The sequence below is a fragment of the Eurosta solidaginis genome, chromosome 3 (assembly GCF_040869045.1).
Source record: "Eurosta solidaginis isolate ZX-2024a chromosome 3, ASM4086904v1, whole genome shotgun sequence".
In the NCBI taxonomy this organism is placed as follows: domain Eukaryota; kingdom Metazoa; phylum Arthropoda; class Insecta; order Diptera; family Tephritidae; genus Eurosta; species Eurosta solidaginis.
The window spans coordinates 57,635,465-57,663,429 of NC_090321.1; the positions used below are offsets into that span (position 1 = coordinate 57,635,465).

At 36.8% G+C, this 27,965-nt stretch overlaps 1 protein-coding gene across 13 annotated transcripts in view; it reads left to right on the forward strand.

Annotated features, from left to right (window-relative positions):
• The window catches only part of tei (teiresias), a 574,056-nt gene that overhangs the window by 163,672 nt on the left and 382,419 nt on the right, over nucleotides 1-27,965 (forward strand). For all 13 annotated transcript variants that reach the window (XM_067771850.1, XM_067771849.1, XM_067771852.1 and 10 more), the window contains one exon: nucleotides 4,137-4,480. In XM_067771850.1, the coding sequence (XP_067627951.1) occupies nucleotides 4,423-4,480 (58 nt within the window). In that variant the 5' untranslated portion in view covers nucleotides 4,137-4,422. The remainder of the gene's footprint in view (nucleotides 1-4,136; nucleotides 4,481-27,965) is intronic.

Here is a 27,965-nt window from a genome sequence, read left to right on the forward strand (position 1 = left end):
CAACACTTAGAGTAAGTAGGAGTAAACTACCAACTAATTGTAAACTCTACATGGTTGTGGTCGGTATACCTGGAGCAGATTCTCCAAAAACAAGGAACTCTGATTTTGTGAGGCTTAGAAAACTCTCTAGAGGAATTCTCCTCATGTTGGGTTTTTAAGAGAACTAAATGACCGATGTACAACGAGAAGTCTTTTAGGTTTCTTATCGTGTCTAGAAGTCTCAGTTGCATAGCTCCTCCTTTGCCAATCACTAACGATTTCTGACCAAAGAGGATTGACTGTCATCTCACTGGGAGAAAGCGAACGAGTATGGGCGAACGAAATGTTTACGGCCTACGTGTTTCCTGGACCTGATGCCAGCTAGAGATATATCTGAGAATAATTTGCCGCTTTCTGTCTTCTTTTGACGCCAACTGCTTAAAGTTAGGCTTTGCTAACCAGCCTTGCAATATTTTACTATGCTGCATTTATTGCGAAGCTGACAGAGGTATGTCCGAAGAATTTTAAACAGATTGGTCTGTTCTCGATCCTGTATGTTGGAGGCCCTAAACTATCTATAAATACTAAGCAAAAGTTTTCGAAAACGGTTTGCGGCATCGAAAAATGCCTGTTGTAAAAACAGGTATACTGAAACAGCTCTATATTCAGTTATTATACTGATAGAAGTATCACACGACGGCAAAGAGCTCATGCTGGGTGTCTTGAGAGGGGCTCGTTGTAGGCTGAGGTATAACGCGACCCCACCATTACAGCATCTTCCTAGTGCAAGTAGCATTTCAATAAAGTTTATTTGGGTACCTCGTTAAATGTGGTTTCACAACGGACTGCTGAAGTGTTCAAGTGTGTTGCTTCCACCTAGTTAGGACAGCGCCACCAAACTTAACCTCAGCTATGAATCGAACTTTGCGTTGCTATAGCGCAAAACAGAATTGTACTCAATATCCTGACCCAAGCAACAAGATAATGCGAATAAACTTCTAAACAAAGGATTTTCATAACACTGTGGCACAAATCGAAATTTTCCAGTAACGTGTAATAAAAGAAGCCACAACATGCCATCGCTTGCAACATGTCAATGGCCAAACTGTAAAATGATACGCATTTCAAACGCGAACAATAAATTATCAACGAGCTATGTAAATATGCGTGGAGCAGGCTGAGCTAGCAACATAGCCGAAAATGGTGCATGCCTCAACTATGGCATATACAACAACAATAAAGGTTATTGTTTATAACTAGAGGATTCTGTGTAAATGTATGGATTGTATATATAAGAGTATTGCGCAACACACTTTCGTATATGTAACTGTCTGTGTATGTAAATTTTACAACTAATGTAAGCATGTTAAAGAGGACTACATTAAATGAAAATCAGTGGTCGCTGGTTTATATGCATGGGTAGATATTTGTACCTTATGCAACATTTATGTATGTAAGCATCGCGATTTAATGTCAACAGCATTCTCTAAACGAACAAAAACAATAACTAAAATGAAAACAAATCTCATAAAGGCGAATACCTATTACATAATGTGTTGCACATGCATGATAAACGTACCGCATGCAACAAAAAAACTAAAAACAAGCAGACAAATGAGTGAGTGACTTATTTATTAAACTATATAAATAAAGCATGTATGTAACAGTTTTAAGGGATATAATCTGCGGATAGTAGGAAATCAATTTATGAAGAGCCTCTGTAGACCCATATAAGAAGATCCACAAACAGCAAGGCAATTTTCCACAGCTGACCATGCGTAACCTGAAACTTTTCACTTTTTTAAAGATTGTTTTTTTGTTTATTTGTAACGTGCGGTAGAAGGTATTTCTGAGGACTGTCGTGTTGCGCCAGAGAAAGTAGTCTAAAAATATATATTTTTTTTGAGGAAAGCTTTTTTTATTGATGATGTAGACATAAAAATAATGGCGCCCAACGTAGGGCTCACTATAATTTGTATATTAAAGTAGATGTGCTGGAACATTGAATGGGGGACAACATATTTTTTGGATAGGAGAGAATATGCTCACAAAAAACTTACCTATGAAATTGGATAAACAAAAATGCGTTGATGAAAAAACTGTAAATTTAAGAGAATTTGAGAGTAAATTTTACAGAATTACCACAACAAAAGTAAGTATTATGCTATGCGAGAAAGTCACGAGATATACTTGCGGTTATTTTTTGGGTGATCATCAGAGAGCTGATTGATGTTAAGCATCTGTTATTTATGATGACTTATATAACATGCTATGCCACAAGGAACCTAGTGGTGGCGGGAAATAGCCTGAATGTTTGAGCAGCCTGATGCCGGTAGCATTGCGGGAGGTTTTTTTTATGGGCCTACTGATGCCAACTCAGCGTAAATTTTGTCAAATTAGAGATTGTCTTTCGCACTAATTCTTAAAAAAATACTACCTTGAACCAACCAGCACTAAATAATTTGCGCCTTAGCTTGGCTGAAACAGGCCAGCTTAAGACTATATCTGCCATCAGGCAAATGAAAGTTGGCTATTAGCTCCAGGGTAGCAGACAGCTAAGCAAACCTTGCTGAAAACGAAAGCGATTTAGTCGCCACTACTTCGTATGCGCATTTCTCTGCGCTCCCTTTCAGCATTCATCAATTTCGTCATTACTATAAAGGCCATCTTGCTAACAGCAATCCAACAATCTATTTGTCCGCACATTCGTGGAAATAAATTCCTAATGCAAGGCTCCTCTCCAAAAACTCTGTTTACAGACAGTCTCTCGCCGTGAAAACGAGGGCAGTGAAACATTACATGTTCTGCGTCCAATTTGGAGGGACAGCTTGGACAGAAAGGATCCTCCTCTATCCCGCGCTTATGTAGATATTCCTTAAAGCCGCCGTGCCCGCTCAATATCTGTGTGAGGTGGTAATTTAGTTCGCCGTGTTTTCACTCGTACGATTCCGCTATATTCCGGACTAGCATGAAGGTCCAGCGCCCTTTTCTCGAATCTTCCCAACGTTCGTGCCACCTAACTATTGTTCGGAACCTTGCGCTTTTCTTAGCATCTTCAGATGGACGGCTGATTCCAATGCCATACAGATCGGCCATTTCACCTGAGAGTAGATCTGCTGGGATTTTCCTGGATAAAACATGGATCGTGTCGTCGGACACCGTCCGATAAGCACATGCTATTCGTATAGCAGTGATGTGGTAGGCTGCTAGTACATCTTTTTGGTGGACTATTTTAGATCCGTGCCATACTGGTGCTGCATATAATATTATAGAGCTGGTTACGTATAATAGCTGACGGGTAGCTTCGTTTGGGCCGCCGATGTTTGGCATTATTCGAGTTAGGGCTCCACTAACTCTAGAAACTTTCTCCCCCACCGCCCTGAAGTGCTCCCTAAACGTTAGTTTTGAGTCAATGATTACTCCTAGATATTTCACGGAGGGCTTTGAATTTATTTGATAATCTCCTATGGTTAGGACCAACTCATCCACAGTCCGCTTTGAGCTCACCGGAACCACTTCTGTCTTATTGTTAGCCATCTCCATCCCCATGTTCGTCAACCATTCCCTTATTCTTCCCACGGCATCATTACATACTGCTTGGAGCAAATCAAGTTTCTTGGCCACTGCTACTACGACTATATCATCTGCATAGCCGACAATTTCCGTGCCTCCGGGAAGGTCGATTAGTAGCGCTCCGTCATACATTGCATTCCAAAGAGCTGGACATAGAACAGATCCCTGAAGGACACCGCCCGTGATGTTGTGCTTTGTTAGTCTCTCATCCGTATCAAAAAGTGACACTAGACTGCGCTGCCTGGTACTGACACTAGTCTATGTGCGTCTCTGCAGCAGTCACTTCAACCTATAGTAACCATTTCGTCATTAGAGTTGCGGTTAAAGGCTAGTTGCTATTATTATTTAGCTGTAATAAAAACATTAGATTTAGAAATAGTATGAGAATTGGCTACCATGGAAACCAGCTCTATATCAGTTCACAGCCTATGAGTGTTTCTGTTAGATGTGTGTGTCTTAGCATTGAAAATATCATACAAGCATTTAACATTAACAAAAAAGAATTTAGATTAATAACAATTTTAATAAATTTAATTCATATTTTAACCAATTATTAATCTTTAAAAAATTTCCTTTTATTTCAGACTCTGCCCGCTTTCTCTCATTACTGATATCTTTCCACTTTCTTGTGTAAAAAAAATGTACAAAAAGGTGCCAAATAGAGAAGTATTTATTACAGAATAAAATAGTAAATTAAATATATAGAAAAAATCGATAAAAATAAAAAAATGTGCAAATTATAGAAATTTATTGTTGCTAAAAAATCCAGATTGATTACTCAATACAATTAAGGCTTCTCAAAACACGCGGCATCTTAAAAAGCAGAAAGAAAAACAGGTCACATTAACGTAGAGCAGAAGTGATGAAGTCATGAGACCAACATTTGATCGACGCCTCTGGATACTACTGTATATTCTACTAATACAATGTAAGTACTTTTTTATTTTTATATATAATTCTAACTATATATAATAAATATAATCAAAAAGGCAATATAATAAACATTTGGTTGGCGAATTACTTTAAGTGAAAAATTAAAGCTTTCCCATTGTTTTCGTGTAATATATTTTGTTGACGCGTTTGAAATACGATTTTCATTGATTATAAAATACTGTTGTTTAGGCACTGCTATTATCTAAATATCATATCTTATTATGACATCATATCATATCTTGATATGATATTATATGTTGGCGTCATATCATATCGTGAGATCACATTAAAACTTGATATCACATGACATCCAAAAGCCGGCCGAGAACAAGTCCAATTCTAAATTACATTTGCTTTGCGCTGATATTAGTGTAGCGGCACCCGCGGTGCTGTTGATTTAAGTCACCGATTAGAGAAAGCCACATAAAATCCTAAAAGGTGTGGCCAAAGTAATAACCCGAATTATGTTTATTTATTACCTTGACCTTATTCCATCAATACGAGAGAAAATTATCAACCAAAAAAGAAACCGGCAGAGTTGATTACCACATGAGGTTCATAAGAGCCTGAGGCTGCGAGCTTAACAAAACCCACGAAAAGAAGCCGATCAATTTGTGGGTAAGCGACCTCGAAAAGCTCCCTTCAGAATATCGTTTGTGGCTCGATTAGTGTGTGCCCCTGGAGTATCCTGATGGAACCACATGTTCTCCAGTCCCAATTTATTTATACAAATGGGGACGAAAAAATCGTTAAACATTGCTCTGTAGAGCACTCTGTGCATTTACAAAGAAAAATGGTAGGAGGACTGCTCTGGTGTAAAAGTAATAACTTAGAGCAGATGTAATGGCGGCTTTTTGTTGTTGGATTCGCAAAAATATTTCCCGAAGGTTAATTGAAATTTTACGATTTTTCCAAGGACTTTTCTGAATGAGATTAGCTCCTACTGGACCATAAACTTTCGCCTCTTGCGAGAATAATGCATTCCCGAGGACATGCTATTAACCCCTTCACCCAGTGGGTCATACAGGGATTAACACTGTTCCTGACACCTTCAAGATAGAATAAAAGTCATCCTTCATGATGGTTTAAAATAAAAAGTGGGCTGCCCCCCATGCTGACTTATTCGGAAAAACATCAATGAGGAATAAGCCGAATCATGGCTGTTCGGGTTGTGTTCTGCATTTTTTTATGTGATTGAATTCGTAGATGTGGGAATAAAAATTTATATTACAAAAAATCATACGCAAACATTTCCGTACCAGTTGTTGGTTTTGGGAAGTGTTATCGATATTGGTGGTTCTTTGCCGGATATAGATCCGGTAAATTCCGGTCACAACACCAATAAGGTACTAGCTCGACCATCTCGGTAACGATTTAGTATGACCACATGGAACCTTCAAGGCCATTCTGCCTCACACTCCCTAGATCCCTGAGGAACTTGGTTTCACCAGATCCTGGGCTGCTAAAGAAACAGGATTCACCGCTGGCAGGTAAGATTGAAAATTGGGTTAAATAAGCTATAAGTTGCACTGGAAACCCCATGAAAGGATGAAGCTACAAAACCCCTTGAATCAGTACCGGGTACCGGTGCATATACGTAACACTTCGTTTTCTTATGTGGTACCAAGGGGTGGGATCAACATAAACATAAAAGTAAAACTAATATTAATTACTTACATATTTACTTAATTGGTGCTTAACCGTCTAAACGGTTATCGCCGTCCAACAAGGCGCGCCAGTCGCTCCTTCGCTCCGCCAACCGGCGCCAACTGGTCACACCAAGGGAGTTTAAATCGTTTTCCACCTGGTCCTTCCAACGGAGTGGGGGCCGCCATCTACCCCTGCTTCCATAGGCGGGTGCCGATGGAAACACCTTCTTGGCCGGAGCATTATCTTTCGTTCGCATAACGTGGCCTAGCCAGCGCAGCCGCTACGTTTTAATTCGCTGGACTATGTGGATGTCTGCGTATAGCTCGTACAGCTCATCATTAAATCTTCTTCGGTACTCGCAATCGCCAACGCGTAGAGGTCCATAAATCTTTCGAAAAACTTTTCTCTCGAATACTCCCAAAACCGCTTCATCTGCTGTTGTCATGGTCCATGCTTCTGCCACATATAGCAGGACGGGTACGATAAGTGACTTGTAGAGTATGATTTTCGTTCGCCGAGAGAGGACTTTATTTTCAATTGCCTACCTAGTCAAAAGTAGGATTTATTGGCAAGATTGCTAATATAATAATTTATATTAGCTTGTTAAAATCTCGTAATTTTGAACATCATGTTTTAGGTTTAGAGGAAGATTTATCATAAAAGCTTTTACCAGGCACAGATATATTTTTAAACCTGAATAATCAGAAACAGCGCCTTGGACTCTGTATAATATGCCCACTCTTCTGGACTTTGTCCAAAATGACACCTCTGAGTAGAAGTAGATTATACATCTAGTGAATGTCCGGTACTAGGAAGAACACGGTTAGCTCCTCAAATCGACTGCTTCTAACTGATATTACTGAGCCATCAAAACTCGAAATTAAAGCAAGAGACCGTGTGAGTCACAACAATACTCTCGCTTGCAAGCTGAGTTTGTCACTGCTTAAAGTGCCCAAAAATTTGTGTTATTACTATCGGCGCCTTAAGATATGCAAAATTTGCTACTTGCCTGGTATCCTGTTGCGGCAGTAGTTCTAAACATAATTTTTTCGCTTACAAGTTATAGCAATAGTGATGCCACAACTTTCGAAAGTAGTGAAAAAGTTAAAAAGTAGAAGTTTCATCGTTATCCCGCAGCTGCTTTCTTTTTCTCGTCAACGCATTTCAGTTGAAAAAAGTTTTAATTTCTTTGGCTACTTTAAGGCGCAGCAGCTGTCAACAACAGTAGCGCTAGTGTTTACTCAACAAAAAGCCTCAGTAATTCTACTTTAAATATACGCCTTCTTTATTTTCAACTTAAGAAATCAGGGATCTCATTTTCTGTCGCTTTTTATTTAAAGTTTAATACTTAAAACTCACAACAAAATTTCAAGTTCTCAAGTTGATATCCAACATCATAATTCTTGAACTACCCAACTGTATAAAAGCTTTATGTTTTCCACTTTATATCCAATATAATTCTTCAATTACTATCGAAACTTTGATAAATGTTTAGGCCTCAAGTTAACACCCACAATATTATCCAATTATTATCCAACCTTTGAGATGTTTTCAGTTCTCAAGTTTAGACCCAACATCATTTTACAGCTTTTATCTGACCTTTGAGAAATTTTCCGTTCTAAAGTTACACCCATATCATTCTTCAATTTTATCCAACCTTTGAAAATTTTCCAATTTTCAAGTTGATATCCAACACCATAATCCTTAAACTATCCAACTTTTTAGAAGATTTATGTTTCCCCCTTTATATCCAACATCATTCTTTAATTACTATCGAACCTTTGAGAAATGTTTAGGCCTCAAGTTGACACCCACATCATTATACGATTACTATCCAACATGTGAGAATTTTTTAGTTCTCAAGTTGATATCCAACATCGTTTCAGAGCTTTTATCTGACATTTCACAAATTTGTTCGTGCCAAAGTTGATACCCATATCATTCTCCAATTACTATCCAACCTTTGAGAAATTTTCAGTTCTCAAGTTGGTATCCAAAAACTTTTTCCAATGATTGTGCAACCTTCGAGAAATTTGGTGAAGTTTATTGTTCTTCAAATAAGATAAATTCTATAAAGGAAAATAAAATTAGGTAAAAAAAATAAAACACACAAAACAAAAAAATAAAATTTAAATTATTAAAAAAGTTGCTAATCGATGAATTAACGGTTTTTTATCGAAAAGTTTCTAAAAGTCGATTTATCAATGAAAATGTATCGATATGTTATCAAAGAGCTATGGAATACTTACGGAGAAATTATTGATACGATTTCAAAAAGATATCAATTTGTGTTCAGAAACGTATCGATTTTTTATAGGACTGTTACTAACTTATAACAGCGTGTTATCGATTTGTCATCGAAAAATTGTCGATTTTGTTATTAAAAATGTATCGACTTGATATCGAAAAGCTAAACATTTTTTTATCAGAAAATTGCCTTTTTTTATGGTAATTTTATCGTTTTGTAACTCATTGATTTGTTATGAAACAGGTCGGTATCTGTTTCAACTTCAATATAAAATCGATGACACCTGTGTAACGCATCGATAACGAAACGAAATTAAAGCAATAAGAGGACAATGATAAGCTGATTACATATCGATAACAAGCTGATAGCAAATTCTCGACGGTAATAATTCGCTATCAATAATAAACCGATAATAACATAATAATTTGCTGGTATCGGTTGTTACCCGACAGAAGCTGGAGAAGCTCTTCCCGAAATGCCCGAGACTATTTGTAACTGGTAAAGTTATGCATTTATTTGTATTTAACTTTAACTCTTGCGCGGTCTATATTGAGCATCAAAACATTAGTTAATAGACGTATGCCTGTTTATTTACAAATTGAACTTCACGAGTACTTGGTATGATGTGTCTATCGCAAATACAATGTTTAATAGGATTAAATAACAAAATTAAAGTTATTAAAAGATCTTGCATACATAACAATAACAAAACAACAAATACACACAAAAGTTTACATTCGCATATCGTCGACTGGATAAAATAATGTCGTATGTTACATATGAGCACATATAACATACGTCGATAATTTATCAGGATGACGCTACAAGAAAACTGTCGCAAGACATAGTTAGTGGCAGAAAGTGGCAGCTGATATTAACACTTTAGATTCTTAAAACTTTGACTAATAATAAGATATAAATCCCAACGTGAGGAGCGGTGAAAACTAAAAAAAAAACTTTAGCTGAAATTGAAATATTTGTGCAAATAAACACTAATAAAAGCATTGGTGAAACTTTAAATAACAAAAAAAAAAAAAAACACAACAAGCTTAAAACACTAAAATTACTTCAAAATGAAGTAAATACATTTGCCTTCAATATTTATTTCTATTTATTTTACACTTGCACTTTATTTTTAACTTGCTCACATTGCAAAAACCAACTAATACCATAACCCCAATTTTGAAGCTATTCTTAAAGAGAACAGTTCGAATACAATAAAAACAAATATACCTTTTAAAAGGCTGTTCTAATAAAAGATACTGACGATACATTGGTGACAAACTTTTCACTCTGATTTTTTTATTTTGGTCTATGGAAGCGACCACTGTGCAGCAGGGAAACTAAACAGAATGTACTTAAACAAATTCCGCAACAAAAAGCGGACAAGTACTGAAGCACTAGACAGAAAAAAGCTTATAATACCCATATACAATTATGTTTGGTCATCTACGAAATAAAGCATGCGTTTTATGCCACTCATGTTTTTAGTATTTCCGACACGTAGTCGCATACAAACGAAATGGACGCTTACGTTGATTCAATTGAGAGACAAATAAAATAAAACTAAGATGTTAATGGTTTGGTAGAAGAAGAAGAAAGAGACAGCGAATGAAGTACAAAGGTATACCTTACCACCTAGCGGTGCACAGAATGCTTAGTTTGCCGTGCGGTGTATATAAATTTGTTTCGTGTTAATTTAGTATTCTTATCATTTCATTATCGTGTCATTCAAAATATAAATGAAAATGTAGTTTCGGGCTGCATAATAAACAAGATTTAGACAAAGTTCATGTTATTTATGCGCTAAGTGCTTTTTATATTTCCTCCATCAGTGATTTCTATCGAAATTATCGGCTAAAAAATATTTGCAAAATAAACTACTTGAGAGCTTTAATATACTTAAGGTGCTTTTTTTGTTATCTATCTTCCCGGTAAAATGGAGATCTTTGAGACAGACGATAGAGAAGGGCAGGATAGAAGATATGGATAAATAAGAAAAATGGGTCATTTGAGTCGGAAGGAGGCTAGTGATACATAAAGTTATAGAAATAAGGATAAAGATAGGACTGGAATAAATATAGGAGTAGGAGTACGGAAATTTATAGACACGAAAGAAAGAGAGGGAGACAGAGAAAGATGCAAACAGAAATTGAGGTCGAGATGTATATTGAAGAAACGAAAGAAATAATGATGGAGATAAGGACAGACATGGATAAGGGCAAATGGAGATACAAGTAGGGACATAGGTATAAAGACAAAGATAGATATAGATATAAAATAAGAGCTAGAAATAAATGTATAGACGTAGATAGGAAATATCATTATAAAGGAGAGAAGCCAATTTTTCAAAAACATATGAGCAGATGCGTGTCTAATGCGAAGATTTTATACGGATATAGATTAAGATATGGATGAAGATACAGACCAATATAGAGGAGAGGTGGAGACAAGAAACAAAAAGGAAAAGATGTATCGATATAGCTCAAGATAGGGACATAGATGGATGTAGATATACCAGAAAAATATTAAAACTGACACATGCATTTTGAAGCCGAGGAAGTGGGCAACTGTGGCTTAGCAGTAACGTCACTGTTGACAGATACAAATTCGATACTGTGAGGGATTTCGTCTATTTGGAAACCAGCATTAGCAGCAAAAACTATTTCAGCTTGAAAATTAAATGGAGGATTATTGTTGCTGTTGTGCTAACAGTGCTTCGGAGAATTACTATTGCCAACAAGTGCTACTTTGGACAAATGAAAAGTAAAGTCCTCTCTCGATGAACAAAAATCACGCTCTAGAAATCGCTCGTCAATCCTGTCCTGATGTAAGGCTCGGAATCAGTGACGATGTCGATAGAAGATGAAATAGCTCTCGGATTGTTCGAGAAAAAAGTTCTCCGGGAAATTTATGGTACCGTCTATGATACCAGCGGCTAGTACCGAAGGAGGTATAATGATGAGCTGTATGAGCTTTAAGCAGATATGACGATGGTGCACCGAATAAAAACTCAATTGCCTATCTGGCTAGGTTATGTTATGCGAATGGGTATTCAGTTGACACCGCAGTTTGAAAGCAGAGGAAAGGGGAGACCTTCACTGAGTTGGGAGAAGCAGGAACACCTCCATTGCTGTCCCAATTGTCGTCAGTATTGATACGAAAAGGCCAAAATAGCTCAGGCGGCTTTGCTTCAATAAATCAGATGATGAAGGGAGAGATCACGTTGAATAAAAGGTGCTTATAACACTAAGATAAGAAATCGATAATTTTTCGACATTAAATCGAAAATTTTTATAACATATCAATGACTTTTTATAACAAATCGTAATCTTTGTGGTAAGCTATACAAATTGTTTCGATATATAATGAATATTTGTTTCATAATAAATCGATTACTTTTCTAGAATTTTTCGTCAACTTTTTGGTACCAAACTGATGTTTTTTTGATAACAAGCCGATAATAAATCGATAGTCAATAACTTTTCGAAAATGTAACGATACATTTTCGGTAACAATTCGACATCCTATGGATAAATAATTGATAAATAAAGTAAATAAAATTTCGACATCATCTCGATAATTTTGTTGAAACAAATCGATAACATTTTGACACAAAATTGATACTTTTTTCGATAAAAGTCGATAACTATTCTTCGACAACTTTTCGATAAAAAGTCGATAAATTTCAGTCTAGATAGTGAGTTGTCGTGGAAGCTCAATGTGGCGGGAGAGTGAAGATGGCATCGACGGCATTTTATGCATGTAAAATAATGCTGGGATGTACGTGGGTTCTATCGCCATCTCTCTCTCTCTCTCTTTTATTGGATATTTACAGCGATTATGTTGTATGCTACACCTACTGGTGGCGAAGAACATAGCGTTAACAACTGCAATGAGACTTAATGCCTAGGGACAGCTTAAACGTAGTTCATAACTGCACTTTGGGTCTCTTAGAGCCACAACAGAGGTGGAAGGTTAGAGCAAAGGAGGGAGAAGGATCTGTATAATACTGTGCTGAAGATCGGGAAAGGGAGATGTACACATTTATAATCGGTCTCAGGGCATACGGGATTAGACTAAAATGAAAAAGCGGATGAGCTAGCCAAACAGGGAGCATCGCTCCAGGCTTTATACGTAGACGTTTCAATCAGATTGGGCGAAATTGGAAGAAGGCGAAAGCAGCACTTAAGCGGCCAAGTATCAATAGCTGATCTTACAACCTTAGTTTAAAAAATTTAAACGTATCATTGAAAAGAGGGTGGGTATTTCGACAGGACAATGTTTTCCAATCGTTTTATTTGCGCATTGTCAATGATGGCAGATGTAGGAAGTGTGGATTGGAGCTCTGCCCTTGCAAGGCTAAGACCCTCGCTATTTCACTGATACTCGCATAGCTATCAGGTCTAGAAGTAGCACATTGCATAAGTCTTTGAAGGCTCCCGGTATTTGCCAAGATGGCGGATATATTTTATAGCATAGGTCTCGGTTTCTGGTAACACTATGGTGTCATTCAGTTTATGAAAGGTCCTCACGTACCAGCCACTTAAACCTAGCCCTAACCACTTTACATTTCTACAGTGCCAATTAAGGATTTAAGTAAATTTCTCAAAATTTATAATGTTGTTTGAATAAAGTACCTAAGAATAAAAACGATACATAAGTAGCTTATAGAGGTAATACACATTATTTATAGAAAAATATTGTAAATTTACGTTATTGAACTATGACTGAAATGTTATATTCAAATTCCCAACGCAAATAAATTGTTAAAAAAATTTCACATTCAAGTATATTTGCCGGTATTGTCCCTTTACTAATTTTTATACTTCTACAAGCACTTACATTTCCTTACTTGTTTTTGCCATTGATTTATTAACTTTACCGCATGAAAACAGCTCAAAGTACCAAGGTAATAACTTGATTTTTGAACTCGAAATTTTACGACTTCTTTACATTTAGTACTTGAAGCGATTCCCAATTTATTAAGCAATTTATTAGCAGCTTATTTTTGCGCCACTTACCCTTACGCTGTTTTAAATTTCAACTGAGTGTTTTTCTTATTTTATTTTCATCATCATTTCCCGTTCAACTGGGAGCGCTTGGGCGGAATTTTCTGTAGCCACCTTGAATGCCCTTGTCACCCTTATACATGCCTTTGTTCGGTCGATTCTTTTCATTAGCGCGAAGTTTTATTCCGTTGCTTTAAGCTTTTTTTTTGTATTTGCGTTAGCGTTGGTTCTTCTCTGCTTGTATTCAAGCTGACAAAGTAGGCTATGAAAAAAGCATTCTTTTGAATATTTTTGTGTTGGCTTTCCATGGCGTCCGCTTCTTTTTACCTTTGTGCCACTTCTGTTGTTTTGCTAGCGGTTGTTGTATTTCAATACTCACAGCTACTGAAACCCGACTATAGCCATTAGATAATGAATCGATTTTTGTTTAGAACATATACGTAGCTTCCTTTAGCAATTGTTTTTTATTCGTATTGTGGCAAATATTAGCATTTCTAACATCACTCCGCTGCTAGTAAATAAACACAACGACAGTGAGCCATTTAAATAAATACATAGAAAATAACGAAGAATATTCCACACACATAACCAGCAGCTTAAAGATAAAATATTATTTGACATACGCATATGTACTCAGCAGATAAGAGCGAGGAAAAAAGAGAAACAATGACACATCACGTTATCAACAGCTAAGAGCAGAAGCTTTTACTCAGACATACGCACGCATATAGCTAGAAGAAAAACATAAACTACAGATAAACATGTATATAGCTAAATAACCAAGTATGAGATACAACTGTTCCAGAAGGCATGTTCGTGAATAGGTGAACGATCCTAACTGAGAGTATAAAAGCAGCGCGGTTGCAAACGATAAACAGGCAGCTTTGTTTGAACACGCTATAGTAAAGTACGCGATAATTGTAATTGTGAAGTACTACTATCAAAGTAGTCCAAATAAGGAACGTTTTGTTATACTAAATATTAGTGCTAAGTTTTCGACAGTGCAGAGATTCGAACGTACGATAGAATTACATTAATACAAACATACAAATGAAGCTGATATAGGTGTGTTAAAAATGTCTGCTCCGACTACAAGCGAATATCAATCTATTTAACCTACTTATCGTACTCATCCTCCTTGCCAGTGCGGAAGCTGTATCTCACATGAATAGGCCCTGACAGTATTCGAGAGAAAAGTTCTTAGAAAGAATTATAGACCGCACTTGCAATAAGAAAAGGTTTTCCGAAGAATCGACATTATTTAATGAATAAAAGCTTAGAAGCTACCCAGGTTGGGTCATGATATTCTAACGGAATTATTCATAATAAGTATTGTTGTGGCAATATTTTGCCCCATCTAATATTTTCGATCTTTGAAGAAATTGTCATCAAAATTTCAACGCAGTTGGATCAATAAGGCGATGCGTGGGAATACAAATAAATAGAGAATAATACCACAGGAAGTTCTTCTGGAAATGCATTTTTAGTAAGAGGGTTCAGCGGTCTTGATGCTTTGAAGGAAGTCATAAGCTCTATATGAAGTGTAAGTAGCCTTATCTCATAATAGTGCTTACGAAGTTGTCTTCTTATACGTGCGAGATACGCAGTTTCCAGTATCATCTCTTTGCACTCTTTAAGAGGCAGGTAGCATTCCGCATTGCTATGATGATAGTTTTCAGACGCCATTAGAGGAGATTTCCTAGCAGCTCTGAGTGCAGAGTTTTGTTCGGCCCGCGACTTTCTCCAGTGGGAGTTATGTAGATCGAAAATTCATATTGGCGACGCACGGCACAAGAGAAATCGTCAGTATTTCTCTGTTTCCTCCTCAAGTGCTGCCATTGTGCCACTTGTTGGCTTTCTTGAGGCTTTGTTCTATGAAGGCAATTGCAGATTAATGTGCGTTGAAGCAGAGATAGTGATAGAAATCAACAATTATTAGGAAAAGATACATGATTGTTTTGTCATCTGCTTAATCAAACGTCGTGAAAAAACAGAAAAGATGTGATCGATAAATCTCTATTTTGGAGCATAGTTTATCTGGTTAAGAACCGGGACCACTTTCTCTTATGAAATATTCATCTGCTGGAAAGAATGTAGTTATTTAATAAGTTGACGGTCCACCTACTTATTTTTAGATTTGGAAGGAGAGATGACTTTACTATGCCTTGAATTGTGGTACCAAATTGACCGTTTTTAAAAGCTTTTGATAGACCGTTGGAGCACTATCCAGTGGTTTGGTTTTCGATAAGTGCGTTGATAATGGTGATTTGCAATTTATGGACGTGATGCTGATGGCTATTTATCACTTTACATTATAGAAGGATATGAGAGAGATCGGTCGAAACTGCCTTCCCAAGCTTAGCTTTTTTTAATTTTTCGGGAATGACAATAGTGGGGAGACACATATATGATGCCGATTCGATAACTTTTCGATATCAACTCGATACCCTCTTCATCACCAATCGATAACTTTTTGATATTAAATCAATAGTTTTTTGATAACATATCAATAACTTTCCGATAAATAATCGATATATTTTTGATAACACGATAAATTTTGGATAAGTAATCGTTTTTTGATATTAAATCATTTTTCGATAACAAATAGATGGATTTTTGAGCGATCGATAATATTTTAAAAACGAATCGATAACTTTTCGATAAATAATCGTTTAATTTCTTAATGTAAAACTATAACTTTTGGATAACCTGTCGCTTATTTTTTGTTAACAAGTAAATGAACTTTTCGATTAATAATCTATTATATATCGATAAATAATGGATTACTTTTCGTTAATTCATCGACAACTTTTCGATAAATCGTATAAAAAATCAGTAACTCATCGATAACTTTTTGATCTATAGCAAATTTTCATAATATCGGTAACAAATCGACAATCGGTCTAATCCGATTACTCGTCGTTAAGAAATAGAAGCACGCCAATAATCCTTCGATAATAGACCGATAACTCGTAGGTAGCAGACCGTTAAAACTTTAATTACAAACTGATAATACGCCGTCCGGTTTCGCTTCCGTCTTTGGTTTGGACTTTTTGTCTTCTTATCTTGCCTCCCTTTCATATGAAATACGCAAACTCTTAAGCAATAAATTCTTCTGGCTTGACTGTCATACGCGCTGTCGATTTTAGTGATGAGTAATAGCTAATTTGTGCGCCACGTGTTATCAAATTTGCTACCGACCCTTAACTCATCCTAACACACAAGCGCATACATTTCCACATTCATATTTGCAGACGAAAACACGGAGAAATTACTCATACGCCGTGTATGCACCAACCAACCTAATAATTTTAGCAATTTTTCTTCGTACACAAACACATGTACGCATAACCATGTGAAAGAACACGAGAAGCAAAATAATAAGTGCAAGCAAAAGTGAAGAAACATTTTAAGCAAATAATGTAGAAGTACCGAGCAAATGCTGATAAGATAATAGTGACGACCTGCCATACACGAGAGTACCTCTAATAATGCTCTAGAAGTAGATGGATAGCTGTGTGTGTGTAGTACAAAATGGTGTTAAAGACGAAGTAGCAAGCAGATGAAACGAAAACGGAAACACGAAAACAAATGAGTGCATTGAAAAGTCAGATTGCCATATATACTGATTTTATTTTCCAACTCTCAAGTTGTAGACTGACCTGTTCTTCCCATAGATACTGAAGTAGTAGAACGGTAATGGCATCTCTGTGGCTCTAATGGAGTATCTTTTTTTTGGTGTGGCAACAAACATTTTACCTTGGCTTCGTTTCGTGTCTTCCCTCCAACCTTAGCTCGTTCATTTTATTCGCTTGCATGAGCGCGATAAATGTGCTACAATTACTCACAAATAAAGTAGCAAAAGTAACATTTGGCATTTGTGTTGCATAATTTAAGGAGGATGTGGAAAAAAAAAAAATAAATTTGTTTGCACATTTTTCATAAATATTTCGTTACATATACATATATAAATGTTGAAATGCGACTGTTTGAGATTTTGTGTGTTAATCTGCTCATTAGTTAACTGTGTGCTAGTTTGCGCTTTCGCTTTTATGACTGTTTTCTTATTAGGCCTCTTTTTCACTTGTTTTTAAAGCCTACGTACCTATTTTGTGGCTCACTCTATCAGTATTTGTCCGGAGATAGCAAAAATTTATTTGAATTGGCATTAGGGGGACTCATGTAACCGTATAAATGCCTTATAAAGTGTGTAAACGTATAAATTTATCTAGTTTACGCACGAGCTGTCAAATTTTGTATGAAAAATCATTTACACAATTTGTATAAATTTACGCGCACATTTCATTGTGTAAACGCGGTAAACTCAAACGAATGCAACCTTGCAGACATTACAGACGGCATTTTCATCAAAAATCTCCAACATCAGCAAGTAAAGGCGTTTTAGTTTTGATTTTTCACTTAATCTTGGCATTTTTTAATTTGTGTAACAATCAAAAAATGTTGTTCGGCAATAATACAGCTGATAAACAATCAAGTTTATCAAGAGTATTACTAGGTGCGTTCATATAACAGCGTGTGTAAATGGATATAATTTTACACCTTATAAGTTTATATGCTATCATGAGTCCCCTATTATATAAAATGTTAATAGAAGTGGGTGAGACAAAGTGGGGTATAAAATATAAAAATGTTTGCCTACTTTCGTGCGCTGGCTTAAATTCTCAAAATTTCTAGGGCAGCATTATATTCTTTTTTTTTTACATGCTTATATTAGCTTCACTTGTATGTTTGTTTGTATGTAACTTTCTTGTGTACCAATTAAAAAAAATGTTACACGCACCAGTACTCGTCTTTCAGGTGGTATGAGAACAACTTCATCAAATATGCGACAAACTGACAACAAGATCCGGTGCGCGCTTTGATAAGGATCTTAGAGCTATAAAAGAGCTGTGGCTTTAGCTCGAGGGCGTGGATGTGTAGATGCCAGCCCCTGTTTTTCTGTCATCAAATTTTTATCCATCCAAGGAGAAGATCTTAATGTAAATACATGTACTCCCTGTTTCGGAAAGAGTTCTGTCCACAATGGACACTTTAATATTCCGCGAGTTTCTCATGCCTTGCTTCCACTGAATATTGTATTGTGGTGTTACACAGTGTGTAAAAGGTGCTAGGACATTTTGGTATCATACCAACTTTCGATGATGCAAAGCGCTTGCTGTATGCAATTGGTTCATTTTTCAACTTAAATCATTGTGATGCAGTTTACTTAATCATATGCATATCCTTGTGTTTCAAATCCATTGGCTTATAGCATTTATATACATGTTTTATCGAAAGCCCTGAGATGTCAAAAAAAGCGGAGGGGCTGTACTTTTTAACTCTAAAGCCTTTTAAATTTTTCCCGTGAGGCTATGTATTGCCGTCTCGGCGGATTTTCAGCACAGAGGGAGTTTGTTTTAGTTGACTTTCCTAATGGGCTGATTAAGTATTTTCTTCAAACCCTCTTGGGTGACTTTAATCTCCCGCATGTATTATGGATCATATCTGATCAGAATATTGTACCTATTTCTTCTAATCTATCCAACAACGAATTTTTAGTCGAAATAACTGAACTTTGCCTTAAACAGATAAATATAATTACTAACATGTTCGGGAGGACCCTTGATTTGGTATTTGTCGATGATAAATCAAAATGTACTCTAAGCCGGGGTGAACCTCTTACTGTACCTGAAGACCCTTACCATTTTTCCTGGAAATAGCATACGAATTCGAAAGAAATTCTCCGAGTAGCATTGCTACTAAATACGACTCTAGTTTCAGATTTCAATTCGCGAAGGCTAATTTTAGTAAACTTAATCAAACTTTATCTACAGTGGCTTGGCCCAAATATGGTGTAGATATTGACAAAAATGTTTCTGACTTTTATACCACCCTTTACGGTATTTTGGAAAAACACGTACCTAAGCGAAAACGTGTGTCTACCGAATCAGTCCAAATATGGTTCACTAAAGAGCTGAAGTCCTTAGAAAACAGAAAATCTCGCTTCTTCAAATTATACAAAAGGTCGGGATCTCACTCCGGTTACTTGCATTACTCTATTTTGCGTCATAAATATTTTGAATTAAACAAAAAGTGCTATAATACGTACATCTGTAAGATGAAAAGGAAAATAACTTGCAATCGGAAAGCTTTCTATAATTTCATGAACTCTAAACGTAGAGTTAAAGGGTTTCCCTCTGCTTTAAAATACCAGGGTGATTTGTCTAGCGACGACCAAGATATTGCTAACTTCTTTGCACAATTTTTCAAGTTCAATTACTCCAATGAATTTAATACTTTTTCAAATGAATATCCATTTCAGCTTAACTCACTTAACACCATTAATATTCCAGAAATATATCCGGATGAAGTTTTTTCATATTTAACGTCTTTGAAAGAATCTTACAAGTACGGTCCTGATTTAATTCCCACTTGTTTTCTTAAAACATGTCCCTAAAAAGTGGATTCTTTCCTTCTGCTTGGAAAGAATCTTTTCTCATACCCCTTCACAAAAGTGGTAGTAGGTCGTGTGTAGAGAACTATCGAGGAATATCAAAGTTGTCGGCCATCCCAAAGTTGTTTGAAGCTATCGTTACCAATCAGCTAACATTTTCCATTTCTACTTTGATTGCAGAACCGCAACACGGATTCTGTAAAGGCAAATCTACCATTACTAATCTACTTGAATTCACAACTCATGTTTCTAAGGGATTTAGAGAAAATCTTCACACAGATGTTATTTATACTGATTTCAGTAAAGCATTTGACAAAGTATCCCACTCCTTACTTATCTATAAGCTGGATCGGCTTGGCTTCCAACCTGGTCTCACCCAGTGGATCTCGTCGTATCTCTGCGGTCGAACGCAAAAAGTTATTTTTAAAAATACTTTTTCAAATGTCATCCATGTTCCCTCTGGCGTCCCACAAGGCAGCCACCTTGGTCCAATTCTGTTCTTGCTATTTATTAATGATATCTGTACCACTATAAAATATTCCAAAATCTTAATGTATGCTGATGATGTAAACCTTTTTAGGTCTTATGCGTCTATCGAAGAACGTCCCTTGCTCCAAGCGGATCTAAGCTGCCTAGTTACTTGGTGCAACGTAAATTCAATGTCGCTGAACCTCAATAAATGCAAATTCATATGCCTATCTCGAAAATCTTTGCCAGCAGCCCCTTACGTAATTAATAATTTTTGTTTGCTATCAGTAAACTATTTTGAGGACTTAGGGGTCACGATAGATGCTAAACTTAGTTTCACCCTTCATATTAATGCTACTGTCAATAAGGCTAGAGGTGTTCTTTCATTCGTGAAACGGTGGTCCAAAGATTTTAGTGACCCTTATGTAACTAAAGCTCTTTTCATCACTTTAGTTAGACCGATACTAGGATACGCATCAATAGTCTGGAATCCACAATATCGAGTTCATGCAGATAGACTTGAATCAATAAAAAAGCAATTTCTACTTTTCTCTTTAAGGAATTTTCAGTGGGACTCTGCGTATAGTCTTCCACCTTATACTAGTCGGTTGAAGCTTATCAATCTTCCAACTCTTGCAAAGTCGTACAGAAATGCTAGGCGTTATATTTATGGCTAAACTCCTGAATGGGCTGATTTCTAGTCCAATTCTTTTAAACGAAGTAAATTTCAACGTCCCATCACGGGTGTCAAGACATTACAAACCTCTTCTTTTGAGGCAGTGTAGAACTAATTTCGAATTAAATGAATCTTTTCGGTGTTTGTGTCATGATTTTAACACTCATTCTAATTCATTTTATATAACGGATTCACTTTTTACCATAAAGAAAACTGTCTTATCCTATCTTAACTCTTAACAAAAAAAAAAAATCAAATAAATTAAAAATGTTCACTTATTTAACAATGTAGTATATATATGTATAATTTCTATATAATTTCTAACTGTAATGTATAGTACTCAGCTGATGATTTTTATTCTGTAGCTGAGCAGTTTTAGATCTCGACGCTTAACGAAGCTCCGCCTATCAACAACTCGGCAATAACAAATCCGTGCGTCATGCGGATGCGCCCCTCGCGCTGGTCGGGCGGGCTTTGGAGGGTTTAATCCGTTGGGTATTATTATTATTATTATTATTATAGAAGAAACCGACTGAAAAGCTTATTGGTCGATATGACGAGTACAGTTATTCGGGTTTTCTCGGTTTTGGTATGAATACTAGCTTAACTTTTATCCACCTGTTTGCAATGTAGCCCAGGAGTAGAGCGGCTTTATATATATAAGTTTGATAAGGCTAGCGCTGTATGGTTTTTTCCCTACTGTAAAAGACAGAGATAGACCCTATCCTTTTCTGGTGTCTTGAATGGACCGAGCGCGGCCAAAGCGCATTACACTCGCTTACCTGTGGTGAGCTTTTTTGCTTGGTATAGCTCCCATCTGTATATCTCAGAGGGCCAGTCATAATTCTTTGATCTCAGATGAGGGTTTCTTGGAGTCGCATCGCTGTTGGAAGATCATTTAGCCTCTCACAATGTGCTCTGCACTTTAGGTACCCCTTTAGATCTGCCAAGTTCTTTTTTATATGATGTTATGGACAATTTTTACGGTCTCTTATCTCTTTCTCTATTTAGCAGCTTTCTAGATTGGCATATAAGCCGCTCAACTTTTTGTTAAACCAAAGCACGTCACGTTGTATGTATATTTTCCTCATTCAAAGCAGCTTTAACGTATAAGTGAAGCTGTTCCGCTTCCTTCTTAAGCACTTGCGCCATGGCTATAGGTTGCTGAGAGCCATTTTCAGCTTCTTCAATGATAAAGCGTCAGATTTCCCAGTATGTTTTCATTGTATTTCCAAAATCTAGTATGTGCTCAACAAAGTTACAAAGTTCTGTGACATAGGAGTTTGTTATTGAATTCAAGCAAAACCTATCGAATCCAGCAGACTACGCCTATATTTCAACCAATTCGTCACCTCTAATCAGTTCAATTACTCTAACATCATCGAAGTATTTTGCACATTTGCTAAAACTTTCAAATCTAATTATACTTAGTTAATTGAGTGTGAATTCGCGCATGATCGACTAAGCAAAGCAATTAAAATAGCATACAAAAGTTCTTAATATAACTCAAGAATGCAAATTTGCATACATCAGATACAAGTGAGTGCTTAACTTGTTTTGCTTGACTTGGCAGCGATATTTTGTTCTACAACTGCTTTTACAGATGACGCTACGCGCTTTACCGCAAATTTTGCCGATTACTTTTAGAGTTAGCAACAAATCTAAGCAAACTTACATAAATGAATGCGTGCACTTATAAACACCCATTGCAAAGCACATTTTCTATCTCTACATTGCGCTGATGTTTTGCACTTCGCTAGAGTTGCCTACTTTTAGGCTGCTTTAATACGTACTTAAGTGCACTCATTTTAAATATGCCTTGCATAAGTTCAACATAGTTTTTTCTCTCACACACAAACACACACAGACACAAATTCATGTTATGTCATATGTTGCACACATCTATTTAAATGTGCCATTGTGAAAGTTGTTGCTTCAACTACCGCTAATGTTGCTAATAAAGAAGAAAGTATGCAATGCGTGTAATCGTTGTTAATATGCAGCAACATGTGTATGTTCGAGCGAGTAATCGAAAAGAGGCGCGTTAGCATTCGAGTAAAAGCAATAGAAATATTACTAGTGGCATACACGAAGTTTTTGAGCAGCCACAGGGTTTGATAGTTGCCATAGCAGCACGTTGTTTTGTTGTTGTTGTTGTTGTTGTTAGTACAAACTATCAGCAGCAGTTGCTGATCGTTGTGTTCCTGCACGTTGAATGCGCTTGCTCGTTTGTAATCAAATATGCTGCAGTTTTTTATTTCCGCCATTAAAAATGGCAAATGAGCAGACATGAAAATTTCGTTAGGCAAATATTTGTTGTTGTAAAGTAACTTTGATGCTTGCCGTTGGATATGCAAATGGTGCGATGTGCAGGATGTGTATTTGGTTATCCAGCAGATGTTGTTGAGAATGGTGCATATATGGAGCGTTTGATATATTGCATATCATAAGGTTGGAAAACTTCTTTTCTGCGATAGGTTAACACAAAATTAAATTTAGATTTCTTGAACTTTTTTTAAACTTTTTAAAATTGTAAGAAGGGCAAGGTTTTACAATATAATTTTATGAGCATACCCATCAGACCTTGTGCGAAATGCGAATTTTGAAAAAAAAAAAAAAAATGTATCCAAGTTCAGCGCAGTATATCGTTTTTTCGTTAGCCTTAGGTTAGGCTAGGTTAAGAGTGGTTACTACCCACACTTCCACTCGCATACATTTTTGTCCATTGTGAGTGCCCTCAGTAAGTGCTGAACCCAAGAAGAAGCGAAACGTCCATCTTCTCAACCTCTGCCAGGCTGTCGAAGAACTGTGAGTCCAGAAATCTGAGCCTTCTTCTTTGAAGCGCCGGAAACAGCATAGAAAGTGGTAGATCGGCTCCTCTTCTTCCTCATCCTGACAGCTTCTGCAGAGTGAGCTTGTTGGTATTCGTCTATGATGAGAAGGGGCTGGTGCCTTTCCAAACAAGCATGGCAATAAGGACCTTGAGACTTCGCAGTCAGCCCTTTTGGTCCATAGAAAGTCCGTTGTCCTGTTCTCATATCCCTCGATTCTCCCCTGGAGATAACTCAGCGGTAGTCGGACGGAGCTGTGCACCTCAGTTATGTCTAAATCGGAACCTTTCCTAGCCATCTCATCTGCGAGTTCATTTCCTCTACTACCGCTGTGCGCAGGGACCCTGAAAAGAGAGACATTGAGATGACTTATAGAAGCCAGAGAGGTTCTAGACCTCCGCACGATATCCGATTTCATCATTTTGAAATCTAATGCCCTTAAGGCGGATTGACTGTCAACAAAGATTTTACGTCGGTGTCGGAAACTCACTATCTTGAAGAAGCTTTGCTGCTCTGTTTATGGCATAATCCTTGGCCATTATCTGGGCCTACCTCCCATTCCTCCCTTGAATGATATCGTACGTTCTGAACCTGGAAGTCCAAAACCGCTGTGATGAGGTCGGTTTTTGATGTCGCTTATTATTCCGTTTAATTGTCCCTTCGTCATATAGTCCAGAATCTTCGCGTGTCCGTGCTTAGCCGATTTACACATGTTGGATTCTCTTAGTCGTAGAGCTCCTTTTGCCGTAAATCCCTGTACGAAGAGTTGTACAGGCTTGCTGAGGTGTGCTGCTCATGGCGCCTGACATTCCCAGGCATTCTAGCCTTTATATCATCCCAATCCTCTGTTGATTACTATTTTTTCTAGCGCCTTCCACCAGACCAGAGCTCCATATGTTAGTATCGGTCGAATGACTGTGCTGTTAATGCCATGAATAACATGTGTTGCCAGTGCCCAGTTCCATCCAAAAGCCCTTTCGCGGGCGTAGTATGGATCTAGAGTTTTCTTTGATCTCATATTCATTAGTCTTGGCAAAAAACAAATTATAGGAAAAACAAATTTTCAAGCTGCTTGAAACTGCTCCCCCGAAATGCGAATTTTTAATAAAAGCTGTGGGATTCATCTATCCAAGGTAAGCCCAGGGTAACCCAATCTTTTTTTTCGTTAGCCCATCCTGGGAAGTTAAGTTATCTTTAAAAAAATGTCATGCTGCGTGAAGTTGCATTTTTTTTAATAAAATCTATACAGTTCGCTTGCCCAAGGCCAGCGCGATATAACTCACTGTTTTTTTTCGCTAGCCCAACCTTTGAAAACAAGATTTTCCCGTTGCACCCCCAAAATGCGAATTTTTTAATAAAAACTGTATAGTTTGTTAATCCCAGGTTAGCCTCCCCGTTTTTTTTTTTTAGCCCAGCCACACAAGAAAAGTTTGATCGTAAAAATATGTTTCAAATTGAAAACTTTCCTAAATATGAAATTTATGTTTGTTTGTTTTAATGGTGTGTTCAATTTATACTTATTATAAGGAATTCATGAGATTAACACCTGCTTATAATAATTAAATATTCAATTATTATATTTTTCTAAGAGCAACTGAAAAGAAAGAAAGAAACATTTACTGGCATATTGCTAAAAAAGTAAATATTTCTTTCTTTCTTTTCAGTTTCTCTTGGAAAAACATAATAATTGAATATTCAATTCAATCTTAATCATAAGTAAAAATTGAACACACAATTAAAACAAACAAACGTAAATATGTAAAACTGATTCCGAGTTTACAAAGCTTCTCATTCGCAACGAAAAAGAAACTTTACAAACACTTCTCGTAGGTAATGTCGCAGGTGTAGTTACGATCTAAGGAAGGTGACGGTTCGCCATATCGAGAGATAAAATATTGGCCACAGGTGGTTTTTTTATTAACGGAGACTTTCGGATAGTTTCTATATGTTTGTTCCTACCAGAGAGTGGTGGCGGAGTACTGTTAGAAACGGTGACGCTCGGAGAGTGATGATGAAGCACTATTAGAAAAGTTGACGCCTCGAGAGTGTTGAAAGAGCATAACTAGTAACGAGGACGCACGCAGATTGACGACGGGTATTATTAGTAACGGCGATGCTCGAAGAGTGACGAATAATAGGATGTCCTGGGATCGAGGGTGCATCACAATGAAATTTCTCATGTTCATGAGATTTGTAGCAAGAACGAGCACCGTCACAATCATGCAAGGTATTGCGTTTGCAAATATAAAAGATATTCAGACTTAGCAGTTTAAACTTATATCGGCTCGCCCATTTTCGAAACACTGTTATAAATATTCCAATTATAATAGAAAAATACTTGTTGTTTACTATTTATTTGTTAAGATTAAGTTTTTATTGGTGAACAATTTTAGACCTTGTGGAAAAAATAATTTCACTTGCAAAGTCAGAAAGTACACATAGCCAAAAGGAATGTCAAATTCATTTTCTTATGCTTTGCTTGCAATAAGAATTAAAAGTGGACTACTTTTACAAGTCAGATGGCGCTGGTGCGGCGCTATTTGTCGTCCCCCATGCAAATAGATGAAATCTACTCATCTGTCAGCACACGATGTTGCATAAAAAATCGTACGTGACGAGCTTTTTAGTAATATGATATACTGGCTATTTATGCAACATAAACTTTTTGTATTTCGATGGTTCCACACGGGTAGTAGGAGGACCAGTCTTATGCCATTGGCGACTTGGTAAACAGTCTCTCTTACGCCGAATTCTAGCGCTTTCATCTCTCTCAAACAACAGGGGAGATCGGTTGACCGAACCAAACGTTGGTAAACAGCCCCCTACCATTTAAAACGGGTCATAAGCGAAGTCTCAGAAATATTTTTTTTTATCTTTTTTGCCATACAAATTAGCCGTATGTACATATGTTGCAGCGATTGCGCTTTGTGAAGTCTTCCAGCTTTTTTAAGCAGTAAAATTTGTAACTTCTAATTTGTCAAACTTTCTACAAAAGCTTGATAATTCTTCTTCAATAATTCAATAGCAGTTTCTCACTTTTCTGCAGCTATTGCCATCGCTTATTTGTAACAAATGTCAACGATTTGATTTCTTTGTATGATATGTTGGCAAGTTCTAAAATTTTTCTACATTTGTATGGGGGTATGAGTTACGCCTTAAAGTGTTTAGCTGCTGCATGCAAGCTTGTATGCCTTAGTTCGGTGATTCATATATATATGTGATGTACATATGCATGTATGTGTTTTAGGGTGCTCCTTATACACGCACACAATTTTTATACTCAGCTGAGCAGAGCTCACAGAGTATATTAACTTTGTTCGCATAACGGCAATCCGTAACGGCATAAACAGCGAAAAAAGAAATTTATTTAGCCATGTCCGTCCGCCCGTCCGTAAACACGATAACTTGAGTAAATTTTGAGGTATCTTGATAGAATTTGGTATGTAGGTTCCTGGGCGCTCATCTCAGATCGCTATTTGAAATGAACGAAATCGGACTATAACCACGCCCACTTTTTCGATATCGAAAATTTCGAAAAATCCAAAAGTGCGATAATTCATTACCAAAGACGGATAAAGCGATGAAACTTGGTAGCTAGGTTGACCTTATGACGTGGAATATAATATTAGTAAAGTTTTGGACAACGGGCATGGCACCGCCCACTTTGGAAAGAAAGTAATTTGAAAGTTTTGCAAGCCGTAATTTCACAATCGTTGAAGATGACATGATGAAATTTGGCAGGAACGTTACTAGTATTACTATATATGTGCTAAATTAAAATTAGCTAAATCGGGTGGAGAACACGTCCCCTTTAAAAAAATTTTTTTTAAGTCAAATTCTAACAAAAAATGTATTATCTTTACAGTATATAAGTAAATTATATCAACATTCAACTCCAGTAATTATATGGTGCAACAAAATACAAAAATAAAAGCAAATTTCAAAATGGGCGTGGCTCCGCCCTCTTCATTTAATTCGTCTAGAATACGTTTAATGCCATAAGTCGAACACAAATTAAACAATCCTTGTGAAATTTGGTAGGAGCATATGTGACTATAATTGTTTCCTGTGAAAATGGGCCAAATCGGCTGAAGGCACGCCCAGTTTTTATACACAGTCGACTGTCTGTCCTTCCGCTCGG